Source organism: Coregonus lavaretus (assembly GCF_964263955.1).
Source record: "Coregonus lavaretus genome assembly, chromosome: 3".
NCBI classification, from domain to species: domain Eukaryota; kingdom Metazoa; phylum Chordata; class Actinopteri; order Salmoniformes; family Salmonidae; genus Coregonus; species Coregonus lavaretus.
The window spans coordinates 6,210,757-6,238,659 of record NC_139990.1 but is presented as its reverse complement, the minus strand read 5'-3'; the positions used below and the strand labels follow the sequence as shown (position 1 = coordinate 6,238,659).

Sequence of the window (27,903 nt, the reverse complement as noted above, 5' to 3'; positions counted from 1 at the left end):
TACGTGTATGCATGCATTTTTTTTATTAGTGTCATTTGTTCAATCCACAATGCATGGGAGATTGATAAAAAAAAAAAAAAAATGTTTAGTTTTTTTTTGGTTATTTTTTATTTTATATATTTTTTGCCATCAATCTCTAACACTCCAGTAATAAGACCATAGATAGAACAATGAGATTTAAAACATATTCAGTAGAACTTTGATAAGAATGATTCTCTGCTGCCACCTGCTGGTAGAAATTGTTCGTCACAGAAAAGACCACAAAATAAAAAAAATTCTGTCAGGTTTTAAATATTTATTAGAAAGCTGTATTCATATAAATTATCTTGCAACAGTATGCGGTTCACATAATTCATACAAAACAAATGCACTGTTAATGCTTGTATAAAAACAAAGGTTAATCAAATTACCTTTCCCACACTCACTTGAACAAAGTGAGTCATCATGAAATTATCAACATTTTAAAAACATTTAAGGCCTGGAATTATCTTAAAAACAGATCTGTCCAAACAGATCTGTCCAACTCTATTTCAATACTAGTCAGCTGTAGAAATAAATGGAAATTATCTTCAAAATTCTCATAGAAAAATATGAACTATATAGCTTTAACTGATTGAGTAAAAAATATCAATAATCAAACTCTGAATATGGAAAAATAAAAAATAAAAATCTAAAAAATTCAGGCTTTAGCTTCACATCATTTCGGTTTTCATTGTAAGTTAAATAAAATCCATCCCGTAATATTTATGGTCATCATTTGAAGAAAAAAAATGAAAAAAAAGAGGGGGAAGAGTAAAAATGCAGTCGGTAAACCCTTGTGTACAGTCAATTCTGTGAAAATGGTAAACTCAAATGTGGTGTCTCCTCATCAAGTGGTAAATGCAACTTTTGTTGATTGGTTGTTGATCTCACACAGTGAAGTGGGTGGCGGTCACCAAAGTGTAGTATGTCGCTCTGGATAAGAGCGTATGCTAAATGACTAACATCTAAATGTAGTAAAGCTCTCTGCTCAGCCTTTTCCATTCAGTTTATGCTTCATTTACCTTGTCATTGTTCTTCAACCAAATATTCAACCAATGTAATATCCCCACCTCTTGAACCTCCTTACCCAAATTATCTTCCATCTCCCCACAGAGTTATTGGGTGCAGTAAGGATGTACCATAGTCCCTTAATTGGCTCTCATTGCTTTTAATCTTTGTGTCCATTGGCAGCTTTGGTTCTCCCAGTGCCTCTCCTTCGTTTAGATGGGCTGGCTGAGTTATTCCGAGAGTCTCTCTCACCTACAAGAGGACACATATAGGAAATATGCTCATTGACAAACACCAGCAAATATGTTTTTTGTTGTTTTTTTAACCACAGAGTGAAGGAAAAGCAGCCAACAAGTGCTCAGCATATGTGGGAACTCATTCAAGACTGTTGGAAAAGCATTCCTCAGGAAGCTGGTTGAGAGAATGCCAAGAGTGTGCAAAGCTCTCATCAAGGCAACGGGTGGCTACTTTGAAGAATCTCAAATATATTTTGATTTGTTTAACACTTGTTTGGTTACTACATGTTATTTCATAGTTTTGATGTCTTCACTATTATTCTACAACTTAGAAAATAGTAAAACAATTAAGAAAAACCCTTGAATGAGTAGGTGTGTCCAAACTTTTGACTGGTACTGTATATATATATATAAATACCTCATTCCACTTAAGTCGAACGCTTACCTGTGATGTCATCAGGGCTGTAACCACATGACTCTATTAAGTTGCCGTCATCACTCTCAGAGACGCTCTAGAAAAGATGGTTCTTGATGGTCAGTTAGAGGCAAAAATAGCAATTAGAAAGACCAAACTACACTACACAAAGGCCGACATAGCCTTTCTGTGCAATAGACTGGAAACTTACCTTTAACTCAGGCTCATACTTTTGCTCATACCGCACCATCCCATACAGACAGAGAAGTGTGATGAAGGCCTACAGAGAGAGAGAGAAGGAGAGATGTAGAGAGCACTGACAACACAATGGGAGCACTTACAGTACCACCCACATAGCAGTCACATGTCAGAGCATACCAATGGTATTACACAGTCTAAATAACATGTCATTGTTATGGATACTTGAGGTATGAGGATTGGAGCAGGGAGGATTGTTTTGGAGGTTAACACATGCACACACACAGCGACACACAAAGAGACACATAGAAAAACACACACACAGAGACAGAGACAGAGAGAGAGACACAGCCCTTACCACACACAGAAGCCACTGTAACACAGACCGAGCTTGTGTTTTGGAGAACACGTCCTGACCAAACTTAACGCACGCCAGGGCCTCCAGGAAGGCTATGGCCCTGTGGGTTAGATAGAGACCGTTGTTAACGGACACTGGACCACCAAACATTCACCTCAAACAATAATTACATTTTACAACAGGCATTATCTATATCAAAATATCAATTTGTTTTTTTATTAAACAATATTTTTGTTAATCACACTATGTTAAAACACAGTCACAGAAAACAAATACATTTCCTCCTTAATTCTAGTCACCAGACTACAGAGGGTACTTTGAAGGGGTGAAGTCAGGGGCATATAAGGGCCTCATTGTTTTCTATTTTATAGTGAGAGAGCAAGTCTGGTCACCATGGTTACCAGAGCCTAGTCGGGGCAATCACCAGCTTAGGACTGCGATAAGATCAGCATCAATATTTGGAACAAAATTGGACGAGACCCAATTTCCCATCCACAGCATTTCTGAGAAGTTTGTCAATGACGTGGTCGCAAGATTAGAGTGGAGTTAAGCAACAGCAGGAAATGGCCACTAGAGGATACAGGAAAGACTCACCCAAACATCCAACATTGTGTCCCCACTCTTTTGCACCGTGTGTCTGTCAAATAAGCATAATACTGTCTGAAAGAACAGGAAGACAAACATTTAATACAGTTTATCTACAGCCATCACAACAACAACTGTCAAATCATCAAGATAAACAGAAGGGTTTACAGAAATCGTTCAAAACTTCTTCCAACTCAATTCCATCTATACGAAAAAGAGACTGCACGTGTCTAACTGTCATAATTCCCTTCTGCCGCTGGAATGTAGAGCACACGTGTGGAGTGGCGGAGTGGCGTGGTGGAAAGGCTCCCTACCGCACAGTAGGAGCTGTGATGATTCCAAGAAGGAGGATCCGGCACCAGCTAAGAGCGTGAGACGCCTGGAATACGAAGATGTGCTTCAGGAAGAACGTGTTCAACTCAGTCAGCTGTTTAGAGGAAAGGCAGCAAAGACAGACAGGGAGAAAAGACAGACAGGGAGAAGAGTAGTAGTACAGCAACATGTATATTAAAACATCACTGTACCCACAGTTAGATACCATACAATCTACCCCATAACCTTCAGGTATGTAGTAGTCCACCTTCAATAAGACAAGACCATAGAAAACATACCAACAGCTCAACATAAAAAAAAACACCACACATTTTTGTAAATAGTTTAACTCCATTTGATTCCCAAAAGGGTTCAATCACAAATTACTTTCAAGTCAATATACACAGAGTAACTACATAAAACTGTGTGGATTCTGACTTCTAATCCTGGCACTAAATACTATGTATCATTTCCAGGTCAGAGGGTAGAGCTCACCTGCCAGAGGATCATAAAGAGGTAGATCCCTGCCACCCTCTGGAAGGAGGACTTGGGGTCTAACCAGCGTACGTAGGTCCAGCTGGCTGGGGTGAACTGGAGCACAACCCGCTTCAGCTTCCCTGTGGTCGTATGGATGTCTCTGAAGACACATCATAGATACAGATATACAGGGAAAGGTACACTTACACACTGGGAAGTAACACTGATGGGTGTTGACAGACAGTTAGGCACACAAGGTTAAACACAGAGATACTGTACAGGCATTAAGCGACATACATAGATGAGAAAGCACACACGCACTAAATCAGAGCAGGCAGAAATTAAGTAGAATAATGTATTTTAATTGGGACTGGTGAACTGTATTGTGTCATCTGTCATAACGCTACAGGAGAAGGGAGGAATCCAATAGGAGGAGAACTCACTTGATGCTGGCCCATTGGTAGGTGCGCATCTCCAGGAAGCGACACACAGTCATGCCCAGCCAGATGCCCCCTCCATTACACAGCAGGATGTCCAGGATCACCTGGTCCCACCAGCACTCAGCAAAGTTAGGCAGCAGGTGCATGAAGAACAGCTGAGGGGGGGAGAGACAGAGAGAGAGAGAGACAGAGGTGAATGGGGAGCTACAAACTGACTCAAACGTGCCAATGCAATAGAATATTTCAAATCAATCAGAGTCTAAATACTGTTTCAAACCTAAATGGGATCTGTTGACGGAAACCGAGTAGCACTTCACAAAGACACATGTCCCAAACAACACCCTATTCCCTATATAGTGCACTGCTAAGAAAAAGGTGCACTGTATAGGGAATAGGGTGCCATTTGGGATGCAGACACAGACTTCCTTGCACCTATTATTTACTTCAGTGAGCTCCCAGGTGATGCTGATGGTCCAGCAGAGGGCGTAGCTGCGGATGAGCATTGCCTTCATGACCCAGCCCGCGAAATGCCCAAACGCAAAGATGTCAAAGTGGCTCAGGATCCGCTCCCAGGTGATCATGTGGCAGTTCACTGCATATTCCTGCAGGGGGAGAAAGGCCAAGTAAGACACGGACACAGAAGAGCCAAGTAAGACACGGACGAGCCAGGTAAGACAAGGACACAGAAGAGCCAGGTAAGACACGGACACAGAAGTGCCAGGTAAGACACGGACACAGAAGAGGCAGATAAGACACGTAACAAGACAGTGGTGGATGGGCAGTATGGTGAGTCATGATGATGCTAGCCTTGGATGCCCAGGCTTCGCTCACCTATAGTTGAGTCAAAGAGATTTGGGAGGAAGGCCTTGCGAGACTATGATGGTGCGCTGGAGGGAATAGCGGCCATTTTATGGGCTCCTGACCAATTGTGCTATTTTGTGTATTTTTTTGCACTGATCTTAACTTTTTTTGCAAATAATGTTTCTGCCATTGTTTCCTATGACCGAAAAGAGCTTCTGGACATCAGAACAGCCATTACTAACCTTGATTTGGATGAGGACTTCTACTTCAATGAGTCGGAGACAAAAGAGATATTGATTATCGCGGACCAGGCCCAAATCCCGAACACTCGAAGAAGGAGGAGACAGCGCCATAGAGGCCGGCTTGTGGGATACCTGACGAGACTACGTGGCAGAGTGGATAAATCGCCTCTACCCTCTGTTCTATTAGCGAACGTGCAATCACTGGAGAATAAACTCAGTTCAAGACTATCCTATCAACGTGATCTGAAGAACTGTAATATCCTATGTTTCTCAGAGTCGTGGCTGAACAAGGACATGGTAAATATAAATACATGTTTTTTCTATACATCGGCAGGACAGAACGGTGGCATCGAGGAAGCTCAGAGGAGGGTATGTGTGTATTTGTTAACAACAGCTGGTGCGCGATCTCTAATATTAAGGAAGTCTAGAGGTTCTGCTCACCTGAGTTAGAATACCTCATGATAAGCTGTACACCATACTATTTACCAAGAGAGTTTATCTATATTTTTCGTAGCTGTCTATTTACCACCACAAAACGATGCTGGCCTAAAACTGCACTCAACAAGCCGTAGAGGGCTATAAGCAAACAAGAAAATGCTCACCCAGAGGTGGCGCTCCTAGTGGCCAGTGGCTTTAATGCAGGAAAACTGAAATCCGTTTTACCTCAATTCTACCAGCATGTCACCTGTGCAACTAGAGGCGAAAAAACTATATATCACCTTTACTCCACATACATACATACACACACACAAAGCTCTCCCTCCATTTGTTAAATCTGGCCGTAACTTTATCCTCCCGATTCCTGCTTACAAGCAAAAACTCAAATATGAAGTACCAGTGACGCGCTCAATTCGGAAGTGGTCCAATAAAGCAGCTGCTAATCTACAGGACTGTTTCGCTAGCAGAGACTGGAAAATGTTCTGGGATTCATCTAATGGCATTGAGGAGTATACCACATCAGTCACCGGCTTCATCAGTAAGTGCATGGACGACATCCCAACAGTGACCGTACATACATATCCCAACCAGAAGCCATGGATTACAGGCAACATCCGCACTGAGCTAAAGGCTAGAGCTGCCGCTTTCAAGGAGCGGGACACTAATTTGGACGCTTATAAGAAACCCCGCTAAGCCCTCAAACAGGCAAAGCGTCAAATGACCAAGATCGAATCCTACTACACCGGCTCAGACGCTCGTCATATGTGGCTGGGCTTGCAAACTATCACAGATTACAAAGGGAAACCCAGCCGCGAGCTGTCCAGTGATAGGGGCCTACCAGATGAGCTAAATATCTTCTGTGCTCGCTTTGAGGCAAGCAACGCTGAACCATGCATGAAAGCACCAGCTGTTCCGGACGATTGAGTGATCACGCTCTCTGTAGCCAATTTTATTTATTTTAACCTTATTTTACCATGTAAATTGACTGAGAACACATTCTCATTTACAGCAACAACCTGGGGAATAGTTACAGGGGAGAGGAATGAGTCAATTGGAAGCTGGGGATGATTAGGTGGGCATGATTGTATGAGGACCAGATCAGGAATTTAGCCAGGTCACCAGGGTTAACAATCCTACTCTTACAATAAGTGCCATGGGGTCTTTAGTGACCACAAAGAGTCAGGACACCCATTTAACGTTCCATCCTAAAGACAGCACCCTTCACAGGACAATGTCCCCAATCACTGCCCTGGGGCATTGGGATTTATTTTTTAGACCAGAGGAAAGAGTGCCTCCTACTGGCCCTCCAACACCACTTCCAGCAGCATCTGGTCTCCCATCCAGAGACTGACCAGGACCAACCCTACTTAGCTTCAGAGGCAAGCCAGCAGTAAGATGCAGGGTGGTTTGCTGCTGGCAATGTGAGTAAGACCTTTAAACAGGTTAACATTCACAAGGCTGCAGGGCCAGATGGATTACCAGGACGCATACTCAGAGCATGTGCTGACCAGCTAGCAAGTGTCTTCACTGACATTTTCAACCTCTCCCTGACCCAGTCTGTAATACCTATGTTTCAAGCAGACCACCATAGTCCTTGTGCCCAAGAACGCCAAGGTAACCTGTCTAAAGGACTATCGCCTGTAGCACTCACATTTGTAGACATTAAATCTTTGAAAGGCTGGTCATGGCTCACATCAACACCATCATCCCAGACACCCTGGACGTATGCCACTCCAATTCGCATACCGCCCCAACAGATCCACAGATGATGCAAACTCTATTGCACTCCACACTGCCCCTTCCAACCTGGACAAAAGGAACATCTATGTGAGAATGCTGTTAATTTACTACAGCTCAGCGTTCAACACCATAGTTCCCTTCAAGCTCATCACTAAGCTAAGAACCCTGGGATTAAACACCTCCCTCTGCAACTTCCTGACGGGCCGCCCCAGGTGGTGAGGGTAGGCAACAACACATCCGGCACTCTGACCCTCAACACGGGGGCCCCTCAGGGGTGCGTGCTTAGTCCCTTCTTGTACTCCCTGTTCACCCACGACTGCGTGGCCGCGCACGACTCCAACACCATAATTAAGTTAGCTGACGACACAACAGTGGGTGGTAAGCCTGATCACCGACAGCGATGAGACAGCCTACAGGGAGGAGGTCAGAGACCTGGCAGTGGGGTCAGCAAGACAAAGGAGCTGATCGTGGACTACAGGAAACGGAGGGCCGAGCACGCGCCCATCCACATCGACAGGGCTGTAGTATTGAGAGAATCTTGACTGGCTGCATCACCGCTTGGTATGGCAACTACTTGGCATCCGACCGCAAGGTGCTACAGTGGGTAGTGCGTACGGCCAAGTACATCACTGGGGCCGAGCTCCCTGACATCCAGGACCTCCATACCAGGCGGTCAGCTTCTACCCCCAAGCCATAAGACTGCTAAATAGTTAGTTAAATAGTTAACCAAATAGTTTCCCGTACTATCTGCATTGACCCTTTTTGCACTAACTCGTCTCATCACATACGCTGCTGTTACTGTTTATTATCTATCCTGTTGCCTAGTCACTTTATCCCTACCTATATGTACTGTACATACCTACCTCAATTACCTTGTACACCTGCACATCGACTCGGTACTGGTACCACGTGTATATTTCAAAGTTATCGTTTCTCAGTGTGTATTTATTCCTCGTTATAATTGTTCTATTATTTCTCGTTTCTCCCTACATCGTTGGGAACTGCCCGAACTTCACTGATAGTCTAAACCAGTTGTTTATGAAGCGTGTGACAAATACAATTTTATTTTAAGTGTAACAGCCATTTAATTTTCTTTATCTCACAGCTTTTGTATGATGAGATAAGTTGTCAATATTTAACAGTACCAGTTTTACTAATAACGTTTTTGAAACTGTCCCTCATACATGGCAACAGTATCCACATGGGCAGGGCAGGCTGATGCCAATCGTTTAACCCAATGCTGAATAATCCTTTAGGCTCAGTGGTAACTCTGTCCTCAACGTCTTATGGTTCGCCCTCTTACAGAAAGCTGGTATTACCTTCTGCAAATTTCATTGGATAACATTACCACACAGGGAGTGGTGGAGTGGAGAATCCAAACTCAAACTATGATCACTTAATCAGCGTCTAGGGGCAACTTCACCCTACTCACGAATATGGTGTCTGGCATGAGGTGGATACTGTAGCATACAGAGATTAAAATGACTTACCATGACATCAGCCTCACGGGTAGCGTAGCGTAGGTTGGGGTCCACCCAGTACATGATCCTCTTCACCTGGGCCCAGTTCAGAAAGATGAGGAAGACCAGGAACAGGAAGTACAGAACACTCAGACCTGACGACAACAGGAAGGAACCAATCAGAGCGGAGTTCCATGGACATGGTTCCATAAAGGAGCTCCACTGACGATGTGACTTGTTGTACTGTGCAGTAGGCCTACTCACCAAATACCATGCGCCAAATCGCAGGATGTGGTCTGGTGAATGGACCTGAAGAGGATTATTAATGCATTTACATGTATCAACCATTATCAGAGTGGATTGACCAAAACCCTCATATACTGCACTTCAAAAGTTAACGTAGCATAACCGCTAGCAGTGAGTATCCCATTCACTCACAGTCAAAACCATGTCAAGCTGCAAGAGGCCATGCTGAAGACTAGTTTTGGACCTTGGATGAACCAGAAAGACCTGAATGTCTATTATGTGACCATTTATCTACACTAGAACAACATTCCTCCCACCCACCCCATGCAGACACACCCTTTCTACCAGGTGCTGGGCTGGGCTATTGTCAAGTACAAGGCAGTGACTGAGTGAGTACCATTGGGGAAGGCCAGGACACTGATGACGAGGAAGAAGAAGACAACCAACAGGAAACCCACTCGAAAGTTGTTGTCAACATCTGCATCATCCCTGGCAAAGAGAGCAGGGTTTGATATCAAAAAGCATTGGCTGAGATATGCAATATGTACATTATTCTTAGAGGATAAAGTGAGGTTTACTTTGATACAGTAAAAGTCAAATGTGACATTTAAAAAAAGTTTGTTTGATTATTGCATGTTCAGCACTGTAAATTATTACAATAAAGAACATTAAAGGCCCAGTGCAGTCAAAAACGTGATTTTCCTGTGTTTTATATATTTTCCATACTATGAGGTTGGAATGATACTGTGAAATTATGACAATTATGATAATGCCCTTTTAGTGTGAAAGCTGTTTGAAAAGAGCAGCTGAAATTTCAGCTTGTTTTGGTGGGATGGAGTTTTGGCCTGCCTGGTGACAACACCAGGCCGTAAAGTATTTCATAGACCAATACGAATGAGAGTTCCAAACCTCTCTGCCAATAACAGCTTGTTTTCAGTTTTCCCCTCCCCACTCAGAGCACTCCCAGACAGTCCTAACAAAATTCTTACTTGAGAAATTGCTCTTAGCTATGGATGCACTGATTGACCATCCATGATATCAAAAGTATAGTTTTAACCATGTTTTGAGTCTATATAGTGTTTGTTTACATTTACCTTGTTTACAAACATTGGAGTAAAACAAGCTTATATTTTGGGTTCTGATGGGGTATGACAGTTGAACTATGCTCATGAAGCATTTATAACTTATATTCTTCAAGAATCAATGGGTACATATAAGTCCAAAAATGGACGTAGCAACTGCAGATTTACCCTTTAAATGTCTAATCATCTGTAGTTAGGCCTCCTGTAGCTCAGTTGGTAGAGCATGGCGCTTGCAACGCCAGGGTTGTGGGTTCGATTCCCACGGGGGGCCAGTATGAAAAATGTATACACTCACTAACTGTAAGTCGCTCTGGATAAGAGCGTCTGCTAAATGACTAAAATGTAGTTTAATTATACAATTTAGGTTTACACTTGGGTTAGATAGCTAGGCCAAGTTATCACAACCACTAGACCTACTGGCAAGTCAAATGAGCTGTCGACGGTTATTGGGTTACCTGGAAAAGACGAAGTACATCAAGCTAGCCACAGTGAACGTCAAAAGGGTGAGAGTGTGAGGCTTGTAGAAAAAGTTGATGCTGATGTCCTCCACTTGTTGCTCGTTAATCATCTGAAAGTGTAACATGTCATTCACATCATCCTTGCTTAATTTCTGGGACCCCAAAGCAGGCGCCATGGCGAGGGATAAGGAGTTTCTTCCACAACATTCCCTGTGTCAGCACTTCTCGACAGGACAGGTTGACCTGTCTTTAAATAAATTGATGAGGACTGGGTATGGGCGGAGAGAGGACTGAGCAAACCTGAAAACGGCCAATCAACTCAACAAACTATAGGGGTGTGGTGGGAATGCACATTCCAATACCAACACTCCCAATTAATTCCACTGCAATCTTTCTTTAAAAATAGTTTACATTTTACTATTTAGATCACCAGAAATTCACAATGAAAGGACAAGGGAGTTTTTTAAATTGGTCCTTCATAGCTTGTTTTAGGTTGATCTGGCTAATTCCCCTGCTGTATGCGTATTTTGGTACGTCCTTTGGAGGGGACGCTTAATGATTCCGTGAGAGCGCACACGTGAGTCGACTGACATTGGCTCTATCTGTTGTTGTTTCTACGTCTGCTCAGCGGACATATTCATGTTTTGACCCATATTTCTGTAATTTATTGCATGGTTTCATCCATTTTGAACTTGCGAAAACGACTTTATCTCTATCTGCTTGCTGGCTACCCGTATGATTGCTCTATTCAAGCTACCTAGCTAGCCATTAGCTCAATGAAACATGCCCCTCAATCATTGTTTATAATCTATTGTTCTCTACACAACAACAACATTCTCCACCAGTCAAGCTCAAATATTCACAGTAGTGGCTAAACAACGTGTGACTTGCGTGACATTTTATTCCAGTTAGCTGCATATATTTAATGTACTCTTGTGTTTCTACCACATATCTCTCCATGGCTTCAACCTGTATCCAGCTGTGTCAGAGAGGTACATATTTACTGTCAAGGACTGTGGGTATGATCACCCTCCAGTATTCCACCGATGCCCAGCATTGCCCTGCAGCCCTCCGGAATTATTTCAGTGTTCCAGTCTTGCCCTCCATGCTCCAGAGAAGACAGAACCCATCTCAGACGCAACAGAGGTGGAAACTAGGAGTGCGGAGTTACTATGAATCTCATGCCAAGATCCAACCATCTCAAACGAAACACAAGGATACTGATGAGTTCCCTAGGACTAATATGGTGCCGTATCAGAATTCTCTCTCCCATCAACTCAGAGATGGAGGTATGTCGCTGAAGGAGTGGCAGACAGCTTTAGGTACTAATGCTACCCCTGTACACACACACACACTGTGGTCATTTCTCCCTAATGTTTTTGCCCTCTCCAGATTTGGAAGATGCCCCAGGCCACTCTGCATTAGAAGAGATCAGTGATGAGGAGGCGGTTCGTATGGACATCCCAGCTGCCCTGCCTGCTGTATCCATCTCCCTCAAAGACTATGTCAACGAGTCAGAGACACTCAGCAAGCTTGTACAGCTAGGTAGGTTCAGTCCTTTTAGGGTTTGTATCTGATTAGCCATTACTTCCCCATCTAGTGCAGGGATGGGCAACTTGGTGGCCAATTCAGCGAACAGGTCCGTAACCAGGGTTTGCGTTTTAGCGAGGTGGGATGGGTTGGGGGGTGGAGTGCCCCTCCCCACAGGAAATTTTTTAAAAGTCTAAGCTCATTTACTGCATTTCTATATAATTTAAAAAAAGGTTAAATGCTATTTGGAGAACAGCAAATACAAGCAAAAATTACCCCATCCATTATCACCTTGGCTGCTGTAGGTTCATTCAACTCAGTCGATCTACAAACATATACAGTGGGGAAAAAAAGTATTTAGTCAGCCACCAATTGTGCAAGTTCTCCCACTTAAAAAGATGAGAGAGGCCTGTAATTTTCATCATAGGTACGTAGGTGTCACACCCTGGTGCTGGGACTCATTATTGTTTATCCAGGGTGTGTGCAGTCTATGTGTTTATGTTCTAGGTTGGGTGTCTAGGTTGTTGTTTTTCTAGGTTTGTTCAATGACTCCCAATCGGAGGTAACGAGTGTCAGCTGTTCGGCTCGTTATCTCTGATTGGGAGCCATATTTATTCTGTATGTTTTCCTGTGGGGTTTGTGGGTTTTTGTTTCCGTGTGGCTGTTTGTTGTTATTTCAGCAGTGGAACTTCACGTATCGTATTTTGTTGTTTTCTCTGTGGTCACTTTAATTTAATAAAGTCATCATGTATCTCGGAACACGCGCTGCGTATTGGTCTCATCCTTCAGACGATCGTGACAGAAAAACCCACCACAACAAGACCAAGCAGCGTGTGAAGCGGCAACAGGACCCAGCCATAAAGGATTCATGGACATGGGAGGAGATACGGGCTGGAAAGGGTCCTTGGGCACAACCAGAGGAGTACCACCGCCCTCGTGAAGAGCTGGAGGCAGCTGCAGCCGAGAGGAGGTGGTATGAGGAGGCAGCGCGGAGTCGAGGCTGGAAGCCCGTGGTTACTCCCCAAAAATTTCTTGGGGGGGGGCTAAAAGGGAGTGTGGCGAAGGCAGGTAGGAGACCTGCGCCTACTCCCTGGACTGACCGTGGAGAGCGGGAGTACGGGCAGACACCATGTTACGCAGTAGAGCGCATGGTGTCTCCTGTACGCAGGCATAGCCCGGTGCGGTACATTCCAGCTCCTCGTATCGGCCGGGCTAGATTGAGTGTTGAGCCGGATGTCATGAGGCCGGCCCCACGCAGCAGGCCACCAATGCGTCTCCTCGGGCCGGCTTACATGGCACCAGCCCTACGTATGGTTTCCCCGGTTCGCCCACATAGCCCGGTGCGGGTTATTCCTCCTTCCCGTACTGGTCGGGCGACGGGGAGCATACAACCAGGTAGGGTTGGGCAGGCTCAGTGCTCAAGGGAGCCAGTACGCCTGCACGGTCCGGTATTTCCGGCGCCACCTCCCCGCTCCAGCCCAGTACCACCAGTGCCTACACCACGCACCGAGCCTCCTGTGTGTTCCCAGAGTCCTGTGCGTCCTGTTGCTGCTCCCCGCACTAGCCCTGAGATGCGTGTCCTCAGCCCGGGACCACCAGTTCCGGCACCACGCACTAGGACTTATGTGCGTCCCCAGGGTCCTGCATGCCCTGTTGCTTCTCCCCGCACTAGCCCTGAGATGCGTATCCTCAGCCCGGTACCTCCTGTTCCGGCACCACGCACCAGGCCTACGATGCGCCTCAGACGGCCAGAGTCTGCCGTCTGCCCAACGGGGCCTGAACTGTCCGTCTGCCCAACGCCGTCTGAACTGCCCGTCTGCCCAACGGCGCCTGAACTGCCCGTCTGCCCAACGCCGTCTGAACTGTCCGTCTGCCAAGCGCCGCAGGAGCTGCCCGTCTGCCATGAGCCTGCAAAGCCGCCCGTCTGCCATGAGCCTACAGAGCCGTCCGCCAGACCGGAGCCGCTAGAGCTCTCCGCCAGACAGGAGCAGCCAGAGCCTTCCGCCAGACAGGATCAGCCAGAGCCTTCCGCCAGACAGGAGCAGCCAGAGCCTTCCGCCAGACAGGATCAGCCAGAGCCTTCCGCCAGACAGGATCAGCCAGAGCCGTCCAGCCGGGATCCGCCAGAGCCGTCCAGCCGGGATCCGCCAGAGCCGTCCAGCCGGGATCCGCCAGAGCCGTCCAGCCGGGATCCGCCAGAGCCGTCCAGCCGGGATCCGCCAGAGCCGTCCAGCCGGGATCCGCCAGAGCCGTCCAGCCGGGATCCGCCAGAGCCGACCAGCCAGGATTCGCCATTCAGCCTGGTACTGCCCCTTAGTCCGGTACTGCCCCTTAGTCCGGTACTGCCCCTTAGTCAGGTGCTGCCCCTTAAACCGGTGGGGGTCATTTGGAGGAGGCTACATAAGCGGGAAGTGACTATGGTGGGGTGGTGGTCTAGGCCGGAGCCAGAACCGCCACCGAGGAGGTATGCCCGCCCAGCCCTCCCCTGTTTGGGGGTTTTGAGGCGCGGTCGCAGTCCGCGCCTTTAGGGGGGGGTACTGTCACACCCTGGTGCTGGGACTCATTATTGTTTATCCAGGGTGTGTGCAGTCTATGTGTTTATGTTCTAGGTTGGGTGTCTAGGTTGTTGTTTTTCTAGGTTTGTTCAATGACTCCCAATCGGAGGTAACGAGTGTCAGCTGTTCGGCTCGTTATCTCTGATTGGGAGCCATATTTATTCTGTATGTTTTCCTGTGGGGTTTGTGGGTTTTTGTTTCCGTGTGGCTGTTTGTTGTTATTTCAGCAGTGGAACTTCACGTATCGTATTTTGTTGTTTTCTCTGTGGTCACTTTAATTTAATAAAGTCATCATGTATCTCGGAACACGCGCTGCGTATTGGTCTCATCCTTCAGACGATCGTGACAGTAGGCGTAGTGTGTTATTGATGGTAGGCTTTGTTACTTTGGTCCCAGCTCTCTGCAGGTCATTCACTAGGTCCCCCCGTGTGGTTCTGGGATTTTTGCTCACCGTTCTTGTGATCATTTTGACCCCACGGGGTGAGATCTTGCGTGGAGCCCCAGATCGAGGGAGATTATCAGTGGTCTTGTATGTCTTCCATTTCCTAATAATTGCTCCCACAGTTGATTTCTTCAAAACAAGCTGCTTACCTATTGCAGATTCAGTCTTCCCAGCCTGGTGCAGGTCTACAATTTTGTTTCTGGTGTCCTTTGACAGCTCTTTGGTCTTGGCCATAGTGGAGTTTGGAGTGTGACTGTTTGAGGTTGTGGACAGGTGTCTTTTATACTGATAACAAGTTCAAACAGGTGCCATTAATACAGGTAACGAGTGGAGGACAGAGGAGCCTCTTAAAGAAGAAGTTACAGGTCTGTGAGAGCCAGAAATCTTGCTTGTTTGTAGGTGACCAAATACTTATTTTCCACCATAATTTGCAAATAAATTCATTAAAAATCCTACAATGTGATTTTCTGGATGTTTCTTTCTCAATTTGTCTGTCATAGTTGACGTGTACCTATGATGAAAATTACAGGCCTCTCTCATCTTTTTAAGTGGGTGAACTTGCACAATTGGTGGCTGACTAAATACGTTTTTCCCCCACTGTAGCCTATTAGCTATACAATTCTAATGTTATAACCCTGAAAGGGGGGACATATGAGAAATTATTCACACTGACACATAGCATCAGTGACAAAACGAAAACATAGGACATTTTTTAAACTGTATTCATTGCATTTGAATGTTGGCCTATAGGGAAGATATGCCATGTGGAGATGTTCATATTGAAACATACCTTTTTTATTTTTTGTTCCTAACTTTTTTGATAAGATATTTACATATGTGTTATTTCATAGTTTTGATGTCTTCACTATTATTATACAATGTAGAAAATAGTAAAAAATAAAGAAAAACCCTTGAATGAGTAGGTGTTCTAAAACGTTTGACCGGTAGTGTATATTTATGTTATTCCTTGTTTTTTCAAATTATAAAAAAATACGGAGGTCCGGACCTTGTATGTAGTTACGGCCATTTCAGCAAAAAAAATTAGATTGGTAAATTAGTCTAGCGGCCAGCTATCTAAACTTGTAGTAATCATGGTCAAATTACAGACCGGGTGGCCTCCATTGATTTTGTTAGTCACTCTCACTTAGATATCATATTAAAAACGGCGAACATGTCTCTCCACCCTTTGGCAAAATGTGTTGAATTGTAGGAAATTAGCTGTAAAACGGCACATTTTGTTATAAAATTCAAAAATCTTCTCTCCGCCTCGTGGCAAAATGTGTAGAATTCCAGCAAACTTGGTTTAAAACTTCAACATTTTCTCTACGCCCCATTGCAAAATTTGTAGAATTGCATGAAATTTGCTCCAATTTTTATTTAATTTTATCTCCGCTGTCCAGAGGGGGGCCGCTAAAATGCTTTGCTCGCAAGGTGGGGGCAAAATTTAGCTTAGGGCCCCCAAAAGGCTAGGGCCGGCTCTGACTGCATGTGTGGGTATGCCGACCTGCGAGCCACTGAGGCCCCTCATGTTGGGTTCAGATTTTGTGTGGCCCCCACCCCCATCAAAGTGCCCATCCCTGGTCTAGTATGAAGTGAACCAGAGCAATAGATATTCTGTATATCTATGTCTCTGGATCGTATTGACCAGGCACCAAGCTGAAATCAATGGACAAATGGGGAGGGATTACATGAATTTACGCAAATATAAACGTTTGTTTATGTTTTCCACTTCAAAGCATTTTGCCACAGTGTGCACTTATGAATGCGACCCTGGTGTTAACCCTTTGGTTCCCTCTTCAGGTGTTCGGCTATGGAAACTGGAGCAGAGACCCAAAATGGGCTCCATGCTGCTGAGGCTGGACGTCCAGACAGACGTGGCCCCCCGGCTGGTGTTCCTGAAGCAGCTGGGAGTGGAGGACTCTCGGCTGGGCTACCCGATCAGCCACAACCCTTTCAACCTCACAGAGAGCCTGGAGAACCTGCAGGCCAGATACAGAGGCAGATATTGTGGTTGTCGTATTGGCAGGTTGAGTTTGCCACAGTCAGCAACACATAGGGTTGACTATCTTAGGGACAGAGAGTACACTTGGTGTTTCCATCTGATATACCTATAGCTGTAGACAAGTGTTGTATCACCTGTCTGTCAGCTTCAGCTCTTATAGGACTATGGCAGGTGATACATTTCATTGATACATTATTTAGAAATGATCTGTAGTATAAAATGAGGTAATAATCTCTATTTTTCCACATTAGGGTGGCATATCATGGGTCCAAGAAGTTCAGTGCTGAGTCTGTGGCCTCCATGGTGTCCAGAGCTCCATACCTGCTGAACTTCAGTGTGAATAGGATGGACAACCGCCTGGGATTCTACCATCAAATCAATTTTTATTTGCCACATGCGCCGAATACAACAGGTGTAGACATTACCGTGAAATGCTTACTTACAGCCCTTAACCAACAATGCATTTATTTTTTAATAAAAAAGTAAAATAAAACAACAATAACAAAAAAGTGTTGAGAAAAAAAGAGCAGAAGTAAAATAAAAGAACAGTAGGGAGGCTATATACAGGGGGGTACCGGTGCAGAGTCAATGTGCGGGGGCACCGGCTAGTTGAGGTAATATGTACATGTACATGGGTAGAGTTAAAGTGACTATGCATAAATAATTAACAGAGTAGCAGCAGCGTAAAATGATGGGGTGGGGGTGGGGGGGGGGGGGGGGGGGGGGGGCAGTGCAGTGCAGTGCAGTGCAGTGCAAGTAGTCCGGCTAGCCATGATTAGCTGTTCAGGAGTCTAATGGCTTGGGGGTAGAAGCTGTTGAGAAGCCTTTTGGACCTAGACTTGGCGATCCGGTACCGCTTGCCGTGCGGTAGCAGAGAGAACAGTCTATGACTAGGGTGGCTGGAGTCTTTGACAATTTTGAGGGCCTTCCTCTGACACCGCCTGGTATAGAGGTCCTGGATGGCAGGAAGCTTGACCCCAGTGATGTACTGGGCCGTACGTACTACCCTCTGTAGTGCCTTGCGGTCGGAGGCCATACCAGGCAGTGATGCAACCAGTCAGGATGCTCTCGATGGTGCAGCTGTATAACCATTTGAGGATCTGAGGACCCATGCCAAATCTTTTCAGTCTCCTGAGGGGGAATAGGCTTTGTCGTGCCCTCTTCACGACTGTCTTTGTGTATTTGGACCATGATAGTTTGTTGGTGATGTGGACACCAAGGAACTTGAAGCTCTCAACCTGTTCCACTACAGCCCCGTCGATGAGAATGGGGGCGTGCTCTGTCCTCTTTTTTTTCCTGTAGTCCACAATCATCTCCTTTGTCTTGGTCACGTTGAGGGAGAGGTTGTTATCCTGGCACCACACGGCTAGGTCTCTGACCTCCTCCCTATAGGCTGTCTCATCGTTGTCGGTGATCAGGCCTACCACTGTTGTGTCGTCGGCAAACTTAATGATGGTGTTGGAGTCGTGCCTGGCCATGCAGTCATGGGTGAACAGGGAGTACAGGAGGGGACTGAGCACGCACCCCTGAGGGGCCCCCGTGTTGAGGATCAGTGTGGCAGATGTGTTGTTACCTACCCTTACCACCTGGGGGCGGCCCGTCAGGAAGTCCAGGATCCAGTTGCAGAGGGAGGTGTTTAGTCCCAGGATCCTTAGCTTAGTGATGAGCTTTGAGGGCACTATGGTGTTGAACGCTGAGCTGTAGTCAATGAATAGCATTCTCACGTAGGTGTTCCTCTTGTCCAGGTGGGAAAGGGCAGTGTAGAGTGCAATAGAGATTGCATCATCTGTGGATCTGTTGGGGCGGTATGCAAATTGGAGTGGGTCTAGGGTTTCTGGGATAATGGTGTTGGGCCTCAGGGCTCAGAAGGTCAGGTTTGAATTTGGAAAACAATTTGGTGTGAAAGGATTGACCCAAGACAAACACAATTGATCACATTGTTTTGTCCCACTACATTTTTCATAGAATAATCACACCACAAATTACATACAGTAAGATTATGAATAAGATTATTTTACCCATACATTCTTAATCAATTGTATGTTCTTTCAGACACGGGATATCGTGATTCGCCTTCCCAGACTTCTGTGTGGGAGTTTGGAGCCAGTTAAGGAGAATCTTAAGGTAAGAAAAGAGTTGTGATATGTCTTAATTCTTGTAAAAGAAAAAGGTTGAATTCTCAGAATCCATCCATCAGTTTATAATTGTAAATAAATCCTGTTTGATAAATCCGGCAGGAGAGTTTGAGTTATGAAAGTTGGACAGAGGATCTCCAAATCTCTGTGCAAGAAACACTTGGATGAACTTCAAAAAATGAATGCTATTTTCTGGCAATTGTGCCGTTATTATGTGCCAGATATTAAGACTACAAACTGTTATAAATGGCCCATTTGCGAGATTGACTTGTTATTTCAATAGGCATAGGTTACAGACTAAAATCTGGGTTTATAATTGCAATTCAACTTTGCCATGGTTTGCTGAGCTAGATGCAGGTAGCCTATAGTCCCTGATAGGCCATGTCTCATTTTAGGGAAAAGTACACAATGAAACTGACATTAAATGTGAAGAATGATGATCAATTGATAACTTCCAATTTAATTAACTAAACATGGCCATTTATAATCGCATAATAACACAAGGCTACAACAACAAACTGAGTTATAGGCTATTTATTAAATATGTTTGCCAGCTCCAGGTAGGCTAAACAAGTGGCACAAATGGATTTGCAATGACTCCAGTGATATTGTCATTTCAATATATTTATTGTATCAAATGGTAGGCTACAGTAGCCTGCAATGGCATATACATTAATAGGCTACATTTGCATCTGTTGGCTATAAATTAGGCTATCATTCAATGTAACTTTTAGTGTGAACTTTTTCCCATAACACAAGCACATGAGAGTTCCATAACTTCCATTTCAAATTTCCACCTTAGACCCTAGAACCCTAGAACTGAGCATGAGTAAAACCCTTCGCTTGATACTGTTATCTATAAGAAAAGTCGACATTAGAATGCAGTTGACTTTAAACCACCTCTAAGCGAATTTATCTAAAGCGCTCTAGGGCGCCTAAAGTAGTTTTCCAATGCTTTGTGGCCGTTATATCAGTTCTAGCGCGTGAATATGTTTTATGGATAAAGGGTGTCTCCATAATGACCAATCTAAATAGCCTACCTCCAACTGGGAGAAAGTTGTCAGGACTTACGCACATGCTGCTCTGTCTCAGTGCCTCAGCTGCCTCTGCTACAGCACTCTCTCAATCAGTGATCTCAACTCACACACCCCTCCCGCCCTCCCCCTCTCCACCATTCATTCACTCACTCAGTAACAGCCTGCTCACTGTCTGATAGTCAGCAGCAGCAGGTCACAGTCAAATATTATTTTTTTAAGAGAAAGGCAATGAAAATAATTCCAAACAATACAAAAATGACTTTGTAATGTTACATACCCACTAAATAAATCCCACAGATAATATAGACAATAATTCTGATCATAAAATACTCTTAAGCCCTTCATGGGGGTCATATTGAGGTCATTTTGACCGTAGTCCAGCGGCTACGGGGAAATGTTTTGGACTTAGTGATAAAGCCACCAAAGTTCACACACAGCTAGGGCATGTCTAAAGTATTTTTGGCTATAGTGCCATCGCAGATTTTTCCCATTACCCACATGGGGTCATGTCCAATATGGCTGCTGAAAAATAGTCTAAGAAACCCAAGATAGGTAACTGGTTGGATAGATGTCACCAGGGGTACTCTGCTCCAGTCAGAGAATAAGCAGACGACAGAGACCGTGCCAAAGTTCACATATTTATTAAGGACTTGTGGTTGGACAAGGCAAAGTTGGATTTGTGTGTGGTTCGGCAACAAAAGAGAGACATTATGAGCAGGTTGCATAAAAGGTAAAGGTGATAAGGATTAATCTATTAGACCAATATATCTAAATAATTAAAATAAGGATATTACATGACATCTTAATGTTATGACTTAACAAAAATATGTGGACAATTGGTGTCACAAGTGTAGAGGAGTAGGCAGTTGCAGGTTTAGAACTACTGAATTTATTTAAGCACCATTGATCAAAGCAGAACGAAACCAAAACGCTGTTGTGCTCAAAATATATCTTAATAAACAAAAAGGCTAAAGTAAAGTACTCAGGAAATAGTAGGAGAGATTCCTCTCAGGAAAACAAGTAACATTTACAATGACCGACAAATGACAGAGGGAGTAAATATACAGTGATAGAGTGGGGATTGGAACCAGGTGTGTGTAATGATGACGAGACAAGTCCGGAGATGATAGGGGATGTAGCTCAGTTGGTAGAGCATGGCGTTGTGGGTTCGATAAAATAATGTATGCGCTAACTGTAAGTCGCTCTGGATAAGAGCATCTGCTAAATGACTAAAATGTAAAATGTAATGATGAGTGAAGGGCGTTTGCCAGCATTAGGTTCGGCAGCAGCTAGAAGGCCGATGGCGAACGCCTGGGCTGAACAGGATGGGGAGCCAAAGCGAAGGCTGGTGTGACAATTGGAAACAAACTTACTCTTAACTTGGACACGCACAACTGGAAAGAAACTGAGGAATGTCTTGACAGGATTTAAATATACCGAACAACAATATCAAAGCAACATGTAAAGTGTTGGTCCCATGTTTCATGCTCTGAAATAAAATATCCCAGAAATGTTCCATACTCACAAAAGCTTATTTCTCTCAAATTTTGTGCACAAATTTGTTTCTGGTAAACTCCTCAATGCCATTGGATGAATCCCGGAACATATTCCAGTCTGTGCAAGCGAAACAGTCCTGTAGCTTAGCATCCGCTTCATCAGACCACTTCTGTATTGAGCGCTTCACTGATACTTCCTGTTTGAGTTTTTGATTGTAAGCAGGAATCGGGAGGATAAGAGTTATGGTCAGATTTGCCAAATGGAGGGCGAGGGAGAGCTCTGTGTGGAGTAAAGGTGATTAGAGTTTTTTCGCCTCTAGTTGCACAGGTGACATGCTGATAGAAATGAGGTAAAACAGATTTCAGTTTTCCTGCATTAAAAGGTCCCCGGCCACTAGGAGCACCGCCTCTGGGTGAGCATTTTCTTGTTTGCCTTTGGCCCTATACAGCTTGTTGAGTGCGGTCTTAGTGCCAGCATCGGTTTGTGGGGGTAAATAGTATGGTCTACAACTTATCATGAGGCATTCTAACTCAGGAGCAGAACCTTGAGACTTCCTTAATATTAGAGATTGCGCACCAGCTGTTGTTAACAAAGAGACACACACCACCTCCCTTGATCTTCCCCGATGCCAACGTTCTGTCCTGCCGATGTATAGAAAAAACAGCTAGGTTTATATTTAGCATGTCCTTGTTCAGCCACGACTCAGAAACACAGGATATAACAGTTCCTCAGAACATTTTGATAGAATAGTCTCGAACAGAGCTCATCCAGTTTATTCTCCAGTGATTGCACGTTCGCCAATGAACAGAGGGTAGAGGCGATTGATCCACTCTCCGACGTAGTCTCGTCAGGTATCCTGCACGCCGGCCTCTATAGCGCCGTCTCCTCCTTCTTCGAGTGTCGGGATTTGGGCCTGGTCCGGGATAATCAGTCTTTCGCCTCTGACTCTTTGAAGTAGAAGTCCTCATCCAAATCGAGGTTAGTGATAGCTGTTCTGATGTCCACAAGCTCTTTTCGGTTATAGGAAACAATGGCAGAAACATTATGTACAAAAAAGATAAGATCAGCTCAAAATAGCACAATTGGTCAGGAGCCTGTAAAACGGGTGCTATTTCCTCCAGCGCCATTTTCACTAGTACAAATAGTTATGTTTTTGGGTTATTACATATTTATTAACTTATTTCCTGATATCTTCTAAACTACCCACAATGCACTATTTCTCAATATCCTATGGAGGATCTACTCTGTGCTACTGAGTTCGTATGCTAGCTCGGTAGCTAGCTCAAGTAATTACATTCCAGACCAAGTGTAGGTGGTGGTGAGCTACAATCCACCAATCACAGGAAGTGTGATGTAAACAAGCAGCAGATGGGGCACGTACGACCATGCAGCATGCTCTTCACGGACATGTGGCTATGTTATCTTGTGTTATCTAGTGGGAACCCGTTAGCACGGCAGGCTCTGGTGCCTTCTTCCCGTTGGCTCAAAACGAAAGAAAATCATTCCTGCTTGCTCTAATTTTGTAGTACCTTGTCTGTTCTTCTTTATGATTTATCAACTTTTCAGCATGTTCTCTGTGAAGTAAGCTACGGGAGTTTTGTAACTTTTTCCAACTTGGCTTAGCTTTAGTATGGAGAAAAAAAACAAAAAACTAACTGTATGTCGCTCTGGATAAGAGCGTCTGCTAAAGAAAATTACTAAAATTACTAAATGTAATAACTCGAAAAATAGAAAATTGAAGTGTAACTTTGCATTAGGACTTTTGATGTGTATACTAATGCAAATCCATGTTACATGTGGTTACGTTTATGCTACCTACCCTTTTAAATGTAAAATACTGAAAATGAGAATGAAAGTATGTTCAAGAATCAGCAATGTTGAGACCCTCAATTCGTCGGGGCATGGACTCTACAAGGGGTCGAAAGTGTTCCTCAGGGATGCTGGCCCATGTTGACTCCAATTCTTGCGTTGCAGTTCTTGACACAAACCGGTGTGCCTAGCACCTACTACCATTCCCCGTTCAAAGGCACTTACATGTTGTGTCTTGCCCATTCACCCTCTGAATGGCACACATACACATTCACCTGGTCAGTCTGTAATGGAAAGAGCAGGTGTTCATAATGTTTTGTATACATGGCATACTTGGGCCATTTTGTGTTCTCCAGACGCCCTCAAACATTATAAGCCATCATTGGGCTGTATGTACCAATTATTTATGGAGATATGGCCATGTGAATCCTGTCCAATATGGCCCTATGGAGCTGGTTTGTGGTCATTTTGGAAAACTGAGTATAATCAGGGGTGTAGTGCTGTCGGAGCGACGAATCAATGTCTTGCAAGATAACTTAATTAATGATGAATTATTATTCTGCATAATAGCCTGAGTTTAATAGCATACTATAATGTTACTGTAAGACCAAAAACACCACGTAATTTCTTATGAGATTTAAGGATGATTGTGCTGAATGGTCAAGTTCTCATGATGCGGCCAAAACTAAACGCCATAGGATAAATGTGCTGTGATGGAAGCAATACAGGTAGGCTAGTCTGTAGCTTGTTTAAGATCATCTGCTCTGAAATCCGCTCAGAGTATTTACTCACATCACTGAAGAGGATCTAAATGCATATTCTCATGAAACTGAGAGATCAAATGGTAATGGTTGGCATTCAGATGCAGCTTGGCCATTTTTCACCCGTAAAAAATCTTTCACAATTGGCTGAAAGGTCTCATCATGAAAGTATTTTGTTAAAATGGGTTACCTGTCTCTCTGCTGGACATAATACATTCCTAGGGCATTTTACCTAAAGTGACATGTACAGGGCAGGTTTCCTGCAGTGGCGTCATTAGGCCTGGGCTTCTGGGGCTTCAGCCCCGGATGTTTTTGGTCCAGCCCCGAACCTTTTGATATGAGTGTTCATAACCACACATCACCTGCGCTATGCAGTATAAAAATAAAAAGTTTTACTGACATATTTAATATTTAAAAACAAAAACATCTATACAATATACTGCTCTAGGTAGTAGCATGCACTGCAAGTAGCTCTTGGAGTGGCGTGGTGCCTGCTGTGATTGGTCGAGATTTCACAACGCAGTGGACCGCTCAGGTCCCTTGACCCCTCCCCCCACCCCTACAGCACCGGTTAGATGTCAATGTCATCACTCCCCGAGCCAACTAGGTGAAAAATCTGTCGATGTGCCCTTGAGCAAGGCACTTAACCCTAATTGCTCCTGTAAGTCACTCTGGATAAGAGCGTCTGCTAAATGACTAAAATGTAGATGTAAATCGTAGTTCGTCTCTACTATTATGTGGGGAACTTTTATTTTGAAATGTTCCGAAATTCTGTAACCCGGAAGTACTTTCTTAGTGTTGCTGACTGGCCTCTGATTCATTTGACCCACAATTCCACTCAAGCTTTCTTAGTCAGAACAACATGGCGTCGAGGGCACCAGGTAAAAATCACCTGACTTTAAGCATTTCTTTAGCCCAAATCGAGATGAAACATTGTTGAGTAAAGTGTGATGTTGATTTTTGAAAACATCAAAATCTAATGCGGAGTGTTTGGGTGTGTTCAAATCCATGTTTTTTAAAAATCTATTTTGTCGTGTCCTCTACTGAGTGTCCTAACTAACGTTAAGCTAGCAATGGCAAATCAAGCGAAGGCTCAGTGGTGTATGCCAGACTGCTAGTGACAAATTTAACCTTTAAATGTAATATATGCCAAATGCATTTTCAATTGATAGGTAAAACAGTGCTTCGGTCTGATCAACTTTCAAACGCCACGTCAGTACAGATCGATGATTATCAAACACTAAGCATCTATTGCCTAGCTTTAGCTAACTTGGTAGTTGTAAACATATAGCTAGTTAGCTAAAATTAAAACAAAGCAAGATAAGTTGACATGCAAGCCAGCACAACTTGGCTAGCTAACAGTACCCGGTATTACTACTGACATTGATTATAATCATGTTTGATGTCCTCTATCCATACTTCCTGTACACCCCAGAGTCAGAAATATGGCCAGATCGCACAGTTCCCACATAGCTAGTACTCTGTAGGTAATAACAGCATGAAATGTCATCTACTAGCGCTCTATCCAGTTATCCACCACAAATGTAATGTTTGCAGTTGGGATACTCTACTTGGTTTGCCCAAATAATACTGTCAAACCCTCCCTCCCTCAAGTCCCTAGCTCTGTAATCATCTCAATTCTAGTTCATCCACTTAAGCATCTTCTTAAATGAATGGAGAACATGATTTGGTGTCTCGTTGCTTTTGTACTGCAGTGATTGCAACTGCATTTCTAATTACGTTTTAGTCAACCAAATCTTGACTGTAAATTATCTGACTCTTCTTCTGGCCTCCCACACAGCAGCTACTGGCAGACTCCTGGTCGGCTTCCGTAAATGGTACTACAATGCCGCCGGATTCAACAAAATTGGCAAGTCTTGGGAGTATTTTCCTTTGGGGCCATCATCGAGGGTTTTCAGACAAATCATTTCACTCAATCTTAGAAACATCTATAATCTTCAGTTAGATATTTCTCTGACACTGTGTGGTGCTTGTTTTGGTTCCAGGTCTGATGCGTGATGACACGATCCATGAGGATGGCGATGTGAAAGAGGCCCTGCGGAGGCTCCCAGAGAAAGTGTACAATGACAGGATGTTCAGGCTCAAGAGAGCCCTGGACCTCTCCATGAAGCAGGCGGTTCTGCCCAAGGAACAGTGGACTCAATATGAGGAGGTATGGCAGACCTGGGCTTAAATGCCATTTGAATAATGAAATACTTTCTCTGTGTTTAATTGAGCTTGCCTGGCATAATGGACCTATAGAATATTCTCAAAATGTTAAACCCCGCCCATCTGGCACTCCAGGCAGGCTAGAGCAAACGCTCAAAGTATTTGAGGTACAGTGCATATAGAGTACCACAGTATGAGTCATAATACCCATAAAACCTAGCGGTCAAACAGGGAAATGGTTCCAATAGTGTTTTATTTTACATTTACATTTTAGTCATTTAGCAGATGCTCTTATCCAGAGCGACTTACAGTAGTGAGTGCATACATTTTCATATGGTCCCCCGTGGGAATCGAACCCACAACTCTGGTGTTGCAAGCACCATGCTCTACCAACTGAGCTACACGAGACCATCTTTCAACCATTCATTTTTCCCAAAGGGGATTTAAAAAACACTTCAAATAAGGGCTGTGTCCCATGTAGGCTTACCCTCACGTGACGTTTTGATAACTGTATAAATCTCTCTTGGACAAGGTGACTTTTATCAATATATTCACCTGTATTTACCACCCCCCAAAAAAATGTTTTGGGGGGAATGCTAATGTGGCAATCATAAAGAACTTGCCATGATGATCTGGATAAGACTGCAAGAATCTCTGGATTAACTATCTAATGTTAGCTACATGTAATTATGAATAAATTAGCTACATTTCTTTAAATGGACAATTCTGTGAACTGTTTTAAATTGACACATTACCTGTTAGCAAAGGTGTCCGCTAGAGATGATGTGCAGTAGCTTGCAGGGATTTGTAGTCTTGCATGATGTCTACCCTGTTTGTCCGCTAGGTTTTATGGTTATGACACCTCCACTGTTGGCCTCTATGGTCTCACATACAAGAGTTTGTGTACAGGAAGGGCTTTGAGATGTCACTGGGGAAATGGAAGATATGTCAGAAGTTTCACAGCAGTCGATGTTATGGTGTAACAATGTGATGAATGACCAAAATCTAGCCTATCAGAGGTTAAGGTGATATTGTTACCATATTGATCGTGCTACACTAATTGAATAAACAGGTTGGATTGAAATTGACCAATCGTTGAGGAGTTGGGAGATGCCTATTAAGCTGTTTAATGTTTGTATACTAAAAACCACATCTGGTAGTGGTGGGAGAAAATTGACAGAACTAATCTTGTTTTTGTGTTTGACCTTTCTCCGTAGGACGTACATTACCTGGAGCCTTACCTGGAGGAGGTCATCCGTGAGAGGAAAGAGGTTGAGGAGTGGTCTAAGAAATGAGATGGCTCTGGAGGGCTGATGTTCCTTCTCTTTGGTCTGGTGCATGGTTGTCCTCTGTTGTAATATTTAAAATAAAGTGTACCCTGTGGGAAGACTGTGTGCTTATTAAAAATGTTAATTTTCACAAAAGATGTGAGTGGAGTCTTTTTCTTTT

At 44.1% G+C, this 27,903-nt stretch overlaps 3 protein-coding genes across 3 annotated transcripts; 2 read left to right on the top strand and 1 right to left on the bottom strand.

Annotated features, from left to right (window-relative positions):
* Positions 1-277: 277 nt before the first annotated feature.
* On the bottom strand, positions 278-10,787 carry LOC311111193 (phosphatidylserine synthase 1-like). Its single transcript, XM_084153891.1, has 13 exons — positions 10,515-10,787; positions 9,375-9,466; positions 8,996-9,040; positions 8,762-8,886; positions 4,494-4,652; positions 4,054-4,205; positions 3,629-3,770; positions 3,136-3,248; positions 2,831-2,896; positions 2,237-2,336; positions 1,892-1,960; positions 1,711-1,777; positions 278-1,281 (listed from the first exon to the last, which is right to left on the bottom strand). Exons 1-13 carry the CDS (start codon positions 10,691-10,693, stop codon positions 1,190-1,192), a joined length of 1,401 nt encoding a protein of 466 aa, XP_084010017.1. The 5' UTR covers positions 10,694-10,787; the 3' UTR covers positions 278-1,189.
* Positions 10,788-11,077: 290 nt separating this feature from the next.
* On the top strand, positions 11,078-22,673 carry LOC311120363 (transcription termination factor 3, mitochondrial-like; the record flags this gene model as incomplete). Its single annotated transcript, XM_084157840.1, has 7 exons — positions 11,078-11,094; positions 11,497-11,806; positions 11,910-12,062; positions 16,845-17,034; positions 17,298-17,484; positions 19,099-19,170; positions 22,524-22,673. The coding sequence occupies exons 2-7, from the start codon at positions 11,539-11,541 to the stop codon at positions 22,671-22,673; spliced, it is 1,020 nt and encodes a 339-aa protein (XP_084013966.1). The 5' UTR covers positions 11,078-11,094; positions 11,497-11,538.
* Positions 22,674-25,096: 2,423 nt separating this feature from the next.
* On the top strand, positions 25,097-27,841 carry LOC311110483 (cytochrome b-c1 complex subunit 7-like). Its single transcript, XM_084153015.1, has 4 exons — positions 25,097-25,166; positions 26,087-26,155; positions 26,292-26,458; positions 27,672-27,841. The coding sequence occupies exons 1-4, from the start codon at positions 25,148-25,150 to the stop codon at positions 27,747-27,749; spliced, it is 333 nt and encodes a 110-aa protein (XP_084009141.1). The 5' UTR covers positions 25,097-25,147; the 3' UTR covers positions 27,750-27,841.
* Positions 27,842-27,903: the final 62 nt, after the last annotated feature.